This window comes from Rhipicephalus microplus, chromosome X, assembly GCF_043290135.1.
Source record: "Rhipicephalus microplus isolate Deutch F79 chromosome X, USDA_Rmic, whole genome shotgun sequence".
Lineage (NCBI taxonomy): Eukaryota > Metazoa > Arthropoda > Arachnida > Ixodida > Ixodidae > Rhipicephalus > Rhipicephalus microplus.
The window spans coordinates 222,791,389-222,803,527 of record NC_134710.1 but is presented as its reverse complement, the minus strand read 5'-3'; the positions used below and the strand labels follow the sequence as shown (position 1 = coordinate 222,803,527).

The window sequence follows — 12,139 nt, the reverse complement described above, 5'->3', positions numbered from 1 at the left end:
ATGCCTCCATTTTGACTAACTAAGGCCGAGGAGGCGGCACCTGCCCTTACAAAGGCTGACACCACTCTAAGCGGGGGCGTGCGCATCGAGGCACTCTAACCAGAGGCACCGAGCAGCGCCAACCACTTGCGAGCCCCCTCTTGCAACAAAAAAAAATTGCGTCTGTTTATTGATGATGATAGCACTACCAGCGCTATCTCGCCTCGCGATATTGCAGTTCAGTACGCTGCCGCTACTAGTTTGCATGTTATTTGGCAGCGTCTTCTGCGCGGCGCAGAAGCCATCCCCACACAGAAGTGGCTCGTCACCCGACTTTCCGGGGGTGACGAGTGGCTTCTGCACCGCACAAAAGTGACGTCACTTAAAAAGTTATTACCTAAAGCTAGTTAAATGTGTAAATTATTCGTGCGTATTGCGTTAAACCTACAAAACTTTTACTAAAAAAATGTTTAACGTGTCAATTAGCTCAGGTTTGTTATTTAAATACATATTACAAGTATTTTGAATACAGGGGGCGCCATGGGCGTTGCGGCTGCGAAAGGTGAACACTGCAAGATAGTAGCCGCCTGCGATGTGTTGATGGTGAAAACTCGGATGAAATCGTGGCCATGGCCTAGGCCACTCCCAAGGAGGACTGGGGTGTCGTCGCTGCTTCATGTGATTGCTGGATGCTTAGTTGAACCTGGTGGTTGGAGCTAGCGCGGCCATCCACCGCGCCGCAGCTTCATCTGAGTGTGTGCGCCATAAAGTTTCTCAGTATGATGTGCGGATTACAGTCGTTGGACGTACTGCATTTTCTAGATTGCTATGCCAAGCGTGGTGTTGTCAAAGGAGAAAGTGTTCTTGCTGCCGAGTTTTGCTTGTCGCGAAGGACAAGGTCGACGATAAAATAAATGCTGTCGCACGGTTCACGTGTGACTGACCGGACGCACATGCATGAAACCCCAGTGCGTCGGCGAAGTGTTCATACGATGGATGGAAACAACTTTATTGTAATGTTCTTGCGAAGCCTGTGATCTTTGAAGGCCAGAGCTACTGCATTGCCGTCTGTTTTGTCAAGTGCGAACACGGACGGCTGTTCTCATCCGGTGCTACGTGAATGCTCCCGTGCTGTCACAGGCCGCGCGTGTTTTTGAGCAACGCAGACAAGTAGTTAGATGGGCTAACGCCGTCGGCACTTGCCCTTGGACATTGTTTATGAAGTGCTGATCGCCGAGAACATTGCAGTGACACGTCAGTATTTTTAAAGAAAGCGGCCTGCCGGTTACCTCGTCCGGTGATGGTACACTGAGCGACATAAAAAAAGTTGCCCAAGACTACGTTGCAGTGCACCTTTCTGTCATCAAGACTTTGATAAACCGTGGAAATCAACATTCCTAACACCTGTGCTGAAGAAACCAATGCAGCCAGCTGCATTCGAGTTTTTGTGGCTTTTTGCGTCTCGCCGATTAAGAGCACTAATTCGCAAAACACTTTATCATAATAAATATAGTCAATCCTGCAAGCGTCATCAAAGATCCAATATTAAAGGGCCTGTGGACGGGACCACCACCAGCAGCAAGTTGGGCTGATGAGGAGGCGCAAATGTTAAAACAATACATGCGTGAACAAAAAAAAAAGAGAAAGTATCGATAACTGCAATGGGACTTGAACCACCGACCTCACCAGTTCATGTGTTGCTTTAACCAACTACGACACAGTTGCCTTTTTTCTTTCTTTATTGATCTACGCCACAGCTGCCGATCGGTTTGAGATGACAAACAAGCTGGTTTTGTATTGTTGTCACGCTAAACCTAAATAGCATTTTTGTTCACTTTTTCGTTTGGACACAATTTTAACGGTTTTTATTGTTATGTCTAGACGTACCGCTAGACACTCCCGACTATTCAAATAAAGCGCCTAACCGGCAAACGCAACACGTCAGTTCCGTGCGGCGCAGCATCCGTTTCTGTGTGGGGTGGCTTGTGCGCCGCGCGGTGCAGCAGTCTCTGCCATGTTGTTTTGATACAACAGCCCAACAAAGGTACAGTTTCCGTTCACTGTTCTGTGGTCGCGCCTCGTAGCAGAAAGCGCGCGCTGCATCGGTCTGCTGGGAAAGGCGGGGCTTTTGAAAAAATGTTGTCTTTTACGTCACATACACAGGGTGGTCCTCATTTAAAAATGTGATTTTAAAATCAGCCACCAATTTTAAAACATGTTTTTAAAAAACTAAATGACTTATGCTTGTATAATTTGGCACATATCACCACGGTACCGACGGTACCAATGAGAACACATGTTCAAAGTTTTAGTAAGATCAGTGAATATAAAAAAAAAAAGAGGACTTTGTGGGAGAGCTTATGTAAGAACAGCATCACTCATGGAGCAAGTTTTCCTTCCTCTATGTCATGGAGTTTTATATAATAATGTGTATGAAACTCGATGATCGAAGGCATCACTTGAGTCCCATGATTGAGTAAGATATGGATTCACCCGTGATTCAATATGCGATTTTTTTCTGCGCCATTTAAACTGTGCAATCAAGGCATGAGAGAGAGAGAGAAAATACAAACGAAAGTTATTGGTCGTGAAAGGGCAAATCATATGGGGCAAATGTTCGTTGAAAGTAGTTAAAAGACTCACTAAACAAACCACAGGAATGCATCAACTCCATCACCATCGTCATCAGTTTTTAAAGGGTCTTTGGCACGGAGGGTTTTCCTTCCTCCGTGGGTCTTTGGGAACCATGCACCGCTTTCTGTGTTGTAGTTTTTGGTTGTAGTTTGACAATTTAGACCATGTTCTGTGGGTTAGCTTTACGACTAATTGGTTCGATGATTTGGCTTTGAGTCGCTGGCAGAAATGGTGGAATTGTGAACGCCACACCATCTTCAGTGGTACGCAAATTACCCTTGATTTTTCTCATACACGTTCCTCACTCGATGTCAAACAAGTAGTTATGATGGTTAGTGCATGTTTCAGACCAGAATTGCAGCGCATAAAAAAGACAAAAAAGGGCACCGATAATTACAAAGATGACGTGGACTGACTGAGAATCCGTCTGTCCGTGTCGTTTCTTGTATGCATGCATGTTATGCGCATGCTGTCGATACTGTTTTGCGTCCACAAGAATCACTGGAGCGTCAGCCCGTAGTTATATTGACCCAGGATCTTTGCAACGCAGTTGCTAATGAAATAGAAGTAATGTGAGATATTAAACTTTGGTGAAATTTTGTAAAAAACTCCATGGGCAATTTTATCGAGTACCGAGTATTAGAAAAACAGCGTGGAGGAAATATTTGTGTCGCTTTATTCTTCAGCCATCACTAGTACTAGTTTCTGCTGGCGTGTAAGATATGAGCTGAAAAAAGTGCAAGTGTGTAAAATATAAGCTGTAATGTTAAAAAAAAAGCAATAATTTGGCTTAAGAGGGTCACAGTGTGAAGAAAAGCAGGCTTATTATCTTTATGAATTGTATTAGTGGTGTGTCCATTTATAACTCTTACGTTTAGTTAGTGGCCCCGCCGCGGTGGTCTAGTGGCTAAGGTACTCGGCTGCTGACCCGCAGGTCGCGGGTTCAAATCCCGGCTGCATTTTTTCGATGGAGGCGGAAATGTCGTAGGCCCGTGTGCTCAGATTTGGGTGCACGTTAAAGAACCCCAGGTGGTCAAAATTTCTGGAGCCCTCCACTACGGCGTCTCTCATAATCATATGGTGGTTTTGGGACGTTAAACCCCACAAATCAATCAAATTACGTTTAGTTAGCGCAAACTTTATCTGTAATGGGAATAGTATTGTGTACCATTGTTAGTACTTAAGTACTAACATATAGTAAACAATTGCTGTATGTACTACAAAAGGACACCTGTAGCCGCTTTTGGTGTCTTCATGTGTACAAACACAGGGCCAAGTGATGCTTAAGCACTTTGTGTACTCCAGAAAAGGTTATGAAGATGAAAAGAGCTATGAAGGACATTATGGCAATGGGCTTTTTTCTAGTCCGAACAGCAACCCAAGTAGACCTCACTGAAATAAAAACTGGTGGCTCTAGAACTTCGAAGTTGTCCTCTGAAAGCTGGTAGGCCTTCTCGGAGGCCTGCGTTTACGCTTCTCTATGGGGCAAACAATTGCATGTTTGTGGCACCAAATGTCTCTTGGTCCGCACGTGTCATCACGTTTTGGTCACCAAAAATCATAGGGCGTACCATCTCATGGTCGGCGCGCATGCACAGACTGCCTACATGGAAAAGGCCCATTCGGTTTTGGAGCTGAAAGATATAGTAGGAAGTGAAAGAAGGTAAGCAAGGGGACCTTCACTTGCATAAATAGGGAATTTCTGATGGCTAGATTTGATTGCTAATTCTTTTTGCATCCTTGCATCCATTGAATGTTTATGATCGCTTGAGAATGCCATTTAAGTATTTGTACATCCTCACTAATTTGAGGCATCTTGGAGACTGCACTGAGCAGATAAATTTATGTCAATTTATGTGTGGACAACACTAGCAATCAAACATTAGTCAAAGTATTGGTGGTGGCTCAACTTTGTGTAGTTTCTGTTATAAATGAAACAAAAAGCTGACAGCCTGTAGTGGTGAAACTTGAACTATGTACACTGCACTTATATTGTTTTTTACATTTGGTTCTTTGAAAACTATGAACATTTTGGCATGTGCACACCAAGAAAGAGAAAGAAGAGGAAGGCAGGTAGATTAACCAGAAGGTAGTATCTGGTAATGATCCTATACTGGGGTCGGGAAATAGGGGGTTGAAAGAGCGAAAATCAATAATACGAAAAAAAATTACAGCCAAAGTGTCTCTGGTGGTGATACACCTAGTCTGATCTGGCAGAGATTTATTTATTTTAAGAGCCAACCATGTAATAGCTTTGAATAGCTGAAATGTGAAGATATTCTATAATGGCAAAGGAGAGTCGGGCTTCCTAAAATTCAGTTACCAGGCATATGTCTCTGGTGCTTTAAGTAGTTCTTAGCTTTGCCTAAGTGTATTGTTTCATTCATGGAGGTCAAGTTGTAGCTCCACAATAGCAGATCCTTCTTTGTCGTAGCCTGGGAAGAATCATGACGTAGCTAGGAATAAAGGGCTGCTACTGATACGAGTCTGCTGTTTTTTTTTTTTTTATAATGTCTGTTGCACTTCTTAATAATAATGAAATGGATCTTTTAAAGTACTTTAGAAATCGAGGTTGTATGAAATCGCTTTTGGATGCCCTTATAGCATTCCTGTTTAAAATTCTGAGTCTTGCTCACTGAAGCACTTTCAATGTGTGGAACTGGTCTGAAACATGCACCATTCATCCTTACAAATTCTTTGACATCTGTATGTGTGTGTCATTAAATACTTATGTACGAGTGAGTGCAACTTGGTAAGTTACCTCTCTATGAAATTCACCACACCTTGATGCAATATTGCATATTACGTACATTTAAATTATAATGACAAGATTTTTCAAGCCTGAACAGTGCAGTGGATTTCATATTGCAGGATTGACAACCTGGAGGATTGTCAATCTTGGTACTGATGACCTGAGCTTTACTTGTGCATGCAGACTTTATTCACTATCTCACATAGCAGGTCTTCCCTTTTGATATCTTGAGTTTAGCTACTTTTGTGAATTTGTGAAGAAAATCAAGGGCTTTATGCATCTGCTGGCACTGTGTGTAAACCTGGACAGCACTGTGTGCTGCCTAAGTTGTAACATTGTCAGTATAAATTACATATTTAATATCTTCTAAAAGATATTAAATGCATGAAGGCAATATTAAAATAGGTGGTTACAGAAATGAAACTCTTTGGGGCACTGCAATTAGAAACGATTCAGCATCACATACCAAAAATGTCTCGGTATCCAAAAGTGGCTACACTATTGCTCTTATCTGACACTGTAGGCGGAGATGTGATACGTTTTGAAATGTTGCCTTATGTCCCTGAACACTGTTATATCATCATATACTTTTGCTCTGTCACCATTGTGTACACTAAGTGGCACAGTGTTTGGTAGATATGGAGCATTTTATCACTCGGGCTATTTTGTATACCTAAGTATATACTAATTGAAGGGATACGGGCACCAACCAAATGATTTTAAAACGAGTATACTTTGACATTTCGGCTCCAACATGGCACAGAACTTTCAGGTCATACTGGCCAGACGAGTTTCTGTCATACTTGCCGACTTCTTACCTAGATATAGTTTGATTGTATTGGAGAAACTTTATTTGTGCCTGCAGTTGGGCGCTCGCGCATCCCGACAAGGGCCTACGTCATCCTCGGTGTTGCCGTTACTCGGCGCGGGTCTCCGCTCGCCGTTGCCTGCTCGCTGTGTCCTTGCCTTTCGAGCGCCCCGAGGAACTGCTGAACGGCCCAGAGCTGTTCTTTCTGGTCGTAGCTCTTCGCGGCCGCCTCAAGCTGCGACAGGATTGTTCTTGATCTTGCTTTTACTGTGTGTTTGATGCAGTCCCGCAAGATGTGCGTGTGATCTGCCGTCTCCCTGCGGCAGGCCTTGCACTTGTCGGTCGGGTATGTCTCGGGGTACATGCGGTGCATCAGTGCCGGGCTTGGTAGTGATCCGGTCTGGAACTGTCTAAGCAGTAGTGCCTCCGCTCGACCCAGCCGTGGGTGCGGAAATGGGAAATGCCTGCGAGCCATGTGGTAGGCTTGCGTGATGTCGTAGTCGGTCATGCGGTCCTTGGCTTCGAACCACGTTGGACGTTCTGTCGCCGGGGCGCAGTTAGTTAGCACTCGCGCCGCTGCGTGTGTTGTCTCGTTGTGGTTGTCATTCCGTTACGCGATGCCCGTGTGCGCTGGGAACCACTTAATTCTTATTTTTCTGTCTTGAAGTTTGGCCGCACAAAATATACGCTCGGCCTCTCTACAGATTTGGCTTTTGGCAAAGTTTTGCACCTCCTGTCTAGAGTCACTCAGCACCGTGTGGCAGGCTGTGTCGGCGATGGCCAGGGGTATGGCCCTCCTCTGCTTTTTCCGCTCTGGAATTTTTCGCGCTCGCTGCCGTCCTTGTTGCGCTGATCGACGCCTCGATGACCACTGCCGCGAATGTGTTCTGTTGGTATTGCGCCGTGTCCAGGTACCTCGCGTGCAGGTTGGCGTGCAGGTCAATGATAGCCTGGCCCTTGCCACTCTTCTTCCCTTGTACTCAGGATTCATGTTATTCGGAGTGGGGTCGGTTCTAATCTGGCGTCGGACCTCTTCGGGGTCGGTGAGCTTCATCTCTGCTTCGCTCACGCATCCTATTCCCAGATCCTCCAGTATCTTCCTACCGGCTTTGGTCGTGAACAACTGCTCCATTTGAGTGGTTCGTTGCGCTTCGGCTATTTCCTCGAGTGTGTTGTGTATCCCGAGTTGTAAGAGGTAGGTCGTGCTCGTGGACTCTAACAGGCCCAGCGCCGTCTTGTTCGTTCTTCTGATGATGGCATTGATTTTGTTGCGTTCGTGTTGCAGCCATCTGTGGTAGGCTGCAACATACACGACGTGACTGATGATGAAGGATTTTATAAGCTTGATCAGGCTCCCCTCTCTCATGCCTGCCTCCCAGGACGCGACTCGTTTAAAGAGTCGCATCGCATTGGCCGCCTTGGCCGTGAGACGGGCGATGGTGTCGCTATTTTTTTTGTTTCTCGATGAACATGCCAAGAATCCTGATTTTACCAACTTCCAACTTTGGAGATCACGTTACCGGATTTGGTAACGATTCGGATTTTTTCGTATTCGCGTTGTCTGGTCTTGCCTCAGCCGTTGTTGGCCGGTGAAAGTACTAGCAGCTCCGATTTGCTCGGCGAACATTTTAGTCTGGTGCCTTCCAGCTGGTCTTCTATCGCGTCAACAGCGACTTGTAGCGCGCCCTCGATGTGGGCGTCGTTGCCACCAGTCACCCATAGCGTGATATCATCCGCAAAGGTGGTGTGCCTGACGTGTTAGATATCCACGAGCTTCTCTGCCACTCCGATCATTACCAGGTTAAACAGCATTGTCGAGATTACTGACCCCTGCGGTGTGCCAGTGCTCCCAAGCTGCTTCTCTTGCGTCTGTAGGTTGCCTGCTCGCAGCTAGGCAGTCCTGTCTGTGATGGATTTCTTAATATAGTTGTAAGATCTTTCCCCCATGTTGAGTCTGGAGACTTAAGACAGGATCGCAGAGTGTTTCACCTTGTCGAAGGCGCTCTGCAGGTCGAGCCTCAGGATTGCCTTGTTATCGCGGGCGCTGCCGCCACCTTCGATGATTTGGTATTTGAGCTGCAGCATCGCGTCCTGAGTGCTCAAGTGCTGTCTGAAACCGATTACTGTTGCCGGATTACTGTTACTGTTTCCAGGTAGTCTTGCCACCTGTTGAGAAGGACGTGCTCCAGCACCTTACCCATGCGGGATGTGAGTGAGATGGGCCAGAGGCTGTCCATATCAGGTGGCTTCCCCGGCTTGGGAATGAGAATGGTCTTGGCTGTCTTCCACTGCTTCGGCAGTGCGCCCTCTCTCCAGCACTTGTTGAAGTATTTTGCTAGGTTCTCAATCGAGCCATCGTCGAGATTCTTGAGCGCCTTGTTCGTGACGAGGTCTAGGCCAGCCGCCGAACGGCTGTTGAGGTCATGCAGGGCCGCATGGACCTCCTCAACGTAAATATCAGGACGAGCTTCGCGTTTGAACATAATCTGAGGCAAGTGCTCCTGGTTATGCTCAAGTTACTATGAATGTTAGGTGGGTAACACTTATTTATATATTTTCAGGTTGTTAGGACTAAGAAAATGGGAAAGAATGCTTGAAAGCTGCTTGGTGGCTTGCCCAGCATAAAAGGGGCCCTGAAACACTTTTTCGAGTAACCATAGAATGAATTCACTGGAAGAACTTACTGCCTTATGAATTCAACGCCTCAAAAATTTCAAGAATCTGTAAAGTGTGGCTGGAGTTACAAATATTTGTTTCATGCTGCCACTGTGTTCCCTCGTCTCTCATTCTGACGAAAGCGCTGGAAGCTAAGCAGGAAGGGATGGCAGGGGCATGGAAAATACGTCACCCACGGCTCGTGACCTTGAGCACTTTTTTTTTTCTTCGATTGCGCTACTTTTTCTGTGTGATCGTGCTTGCACGTGTGGACAAGTAGCGGCCTCCCGCGGCGATCTCTGTAACGACCGGGCGCACCATGTTCAAATCCGCCAATGGCTGATAGATGGGCTTGCTACGTGTGATTTTTGGGCACATTCTGTCATTTGTCGAGAGAAGAGAAAGCAATTTTTAGCTGACTTTGATAATATATTGTGAATTCTAGGCTGCGTGCTGTGCTATAACATTTGGCTCGCATTTTGTTGGGAGCCTCTACTACCGATCGGCAGAGTTTTCTGAACATGTTCAAAAAGTGTTGCAGGGCCCCTTTAAGGTGAGCTATTCCAGTGGAAGTGCCTGAAACAACTAGACGTGGTTCAGTAGAAGAAAGTTTGCGACCTTGCAGTGTTTTGTTTATGGAATCTGGGGGAAAACATTTTTTTAGGTTATTTATTTTACATCATAGGAATATCCTGTGAAAGTAATAACATTTTTGTTTTGAATAATCAGTGTGTTCATTTTTTATTCCAGCAATGAGGATGGAAGCACCAGAACAAAGTTGGAAGAAAGTGCTATATGACGACCAGAGTGTTCCGGACAATTATGTGGACCAGTCATTTCTGGGCCAGCTGCGTAAAAACGGTGAGGGGTGAGATTTAGTACAATTTGGTTTGTTTTACTGCCAAATGCAGTTGTACTGACAGTGCAAAATAGATATGCTTGAAGGATGCTAGCAGAACATTTTAATTAAGTCATTGCTCACTTTCTGGCACTGTTAAAGATCTCCCTCTAAAGAGAGCCATGTAGGGATGTAAAGCAGCATTGATGTTCACTTGTATTTCCATTTGTTGTTCCCGTTTGTATGTTTCCATGTATGTTTCATTTGTGTGTAGAATTGTGTACCGTTTATGACATCCTGCCTCGCATTTGTGTGTATTACCGTGTGTGTGCCGCAAAGTGAACACCCAGTGCTGCTAGGAGAGTGCAACGGAGCGAGCGCATGCAGCATTATATACGAGCACACAGCTGTGACTGAGAGATAAACGGGAGAAAATAAACAACGCAAAAGCAGCACTCTGCCACATCTACCACCCGACCTCCTACCACCTCCTTGCGCTCACGCAAGGAGAGGGTGAGAGTTGGCACATGCACAGTGGGGCACCGGATGGTTGCCGAGGGATGGATACAGCCTCGAGCAAAAGCTGTTTTCATCTAAAAGCTTTATGTTAACGTGATAGGGTTAGAGAGCACGTGTCACAGAAAACGCTAGATAATGTGCTGCCATCTGGGAGGCATTGTGAGACTCTTTATGGCCTCCTAAATGGCAAGCGCGCGGCGTGTATCTTGGAGGTCATGCGACTCTTGCTTTAGATCAGAAACCTGTTTGTACCATTCGTGTGCGTGCACGTGTGTGTGTGTCTGTTTGTGTGTCACAAAACATATTAATAAGTATGCACTTTGCGGTTGAAGGGCGCACTAGGAGCCTGATTTCGCTATCGCGTTGAACTCTTAAAGGGGAAGCTTAAGGGTCCCCCAGTTTTTTTTACAATTTGTTACTTTATTCTGATACATTATATTTGTCATGTTATAAGCTCATAGTTTCCTATAATAAAGGGGTTAAATTTTCTCATTACAAGAATATGTAACTTCTTAATTATTTTACTCAACTTAGGTATCATAAATGTCAGTAATGAGCCTTTGACCCCTAAATACGTTACAGGGACTACAATTCTAAAAAATAACATCTTGGTACTCATGCAAAACATTTAAGGGGCCCTGAAACACTTTTTCAAGTAACCATTGATTTGATTGATATGTAGGGTTTAACGTCCCAAGACCACGATATGATTATGAGAGACGCCGTAGTGGAGGGCTCCGGAAATTTTGACCACCTGGAGTTTTTTACCATGCACGGCCTACACCACACCACAGCACACGGGCCTACACCATTTCCGCCTCCATCAGTAATGCAGCCACCGCAGCCAAAATTCGATTTCGCGACCTGCGGGTCAGCAGCCGAGTACCTTAGTCACTAGACAACCGCGGCAGGTTTCAAGTAACCATAGAATGAATTGACTGGAAGAGCTTATTGCCTCACGAATTCAATGCCGCAAAAATTTTAAAAATCCGTCCAGTGTGAGTGGAGTTACAAAGGTTTGTCGCATGCTGCGATTGCATTCTCTCTTCTCTCGTCTCGATGAAAGCTCTGGAAGCTAAGCAGGGAGGGATGGCTGGGCCACAGAAAAACATAACGCACGCCTCGTGACCCTGAGCACTTTTTTCTTTTTCTTCGAATGCGCGGCTTTTTCAGTGTGATCGTGCGGGCACATGTGGAAAAGTAGCGGCCTCCCGCGGCGATCTCTGTAACGAGCGAGCGCGCCATGTTTAAATCAGCCAATGGCTGATAGATGGGTCGTTCATGTGTGATTTTTGGGCATATTGGGTGACTTGTCGAGAGAAGAGAAAGCAACTTTTAGCTGGCTTTGATAATTTATTGTGAATTCCAGGCCATGGGCTGCGCTATAATATTTGGCTCGCGTGTTGTCGGGAGCCTCTACTACCGATAGGCAGCGTTTTCTGACCTTGTTCAAAAATTGTTGCAGGGCTCCTTTAAGAGTACTCCCATACTGCTGAAAGGACTCCTGGAGCCTACTAGACCTTGCTGAGATAATCACCCGCACTCTTAAAGAAGTACAGACACAAGTGGAATTAGTATATTTAGAAGGCAAGATAACTTGTATGATAGATTTGTGTGGATACACAGGCATCATCAACGAAGTATCAACAGATAATATAGCCTAGTACATAATTTAGATTAACTGTAATGTGCGTGTCGTGCCGCTGCATACGAAACGTGTCTTTGGCTTTCATGTAAACAAACAGCCATCCCCTGCGGCACAAGTTTGTGTTGGCTGCCACAGTCCTGGTGAATGCTTTCTCCTAGCAGACCTTCCCAATGGAAAGACAGCTTGGACTTGCCTGGGAGTACAAAGGCTGATGTTCTTGCCTCGGCAGTGCATTTTAGGGGGGGGGGGGGTCACGCACATTTACAATGCCTCAGAGGGGATTATAGTAGCACCCAGGAAGCCTTC

General features: G+C 45.6%; 1 protein-coding gene and 1 pseudogene across 1 annotated transcript in view; one reads left to right on the top strand and one right to left on the bottom strand.

Moving 5' to 3' along the window:
* Positions 1-2,581: 2,581 nt before the first annotated feature.
* Positions 2,582-12,139, top strand: part of PIG-C (phosphatidylinositol glycan anchor biosynthesis class C) — a 57,995-nt gene continuing 48,437 nt past the window's right edge. Inside the window, exons 1-2 of the mRNA XM_037427778.2 lie at positions 2,582-2,876; positions 9,579-9,689. Coding sequence (XP_037283675.1) covers positions 9,581-9,689 — 109 coding nt within the window. The 5' untranslated portion in view covers positions 2,582-2,876; positions 9,579-9,580. The remainder of the gene's footprint in view (positions 2,877-9,578; positions 9,690-12,139) is intronic.
* LOC119176847 (uncharacterized) lies at positions 5,780-8,258 on the bottom strand (annotated as a pseudogene).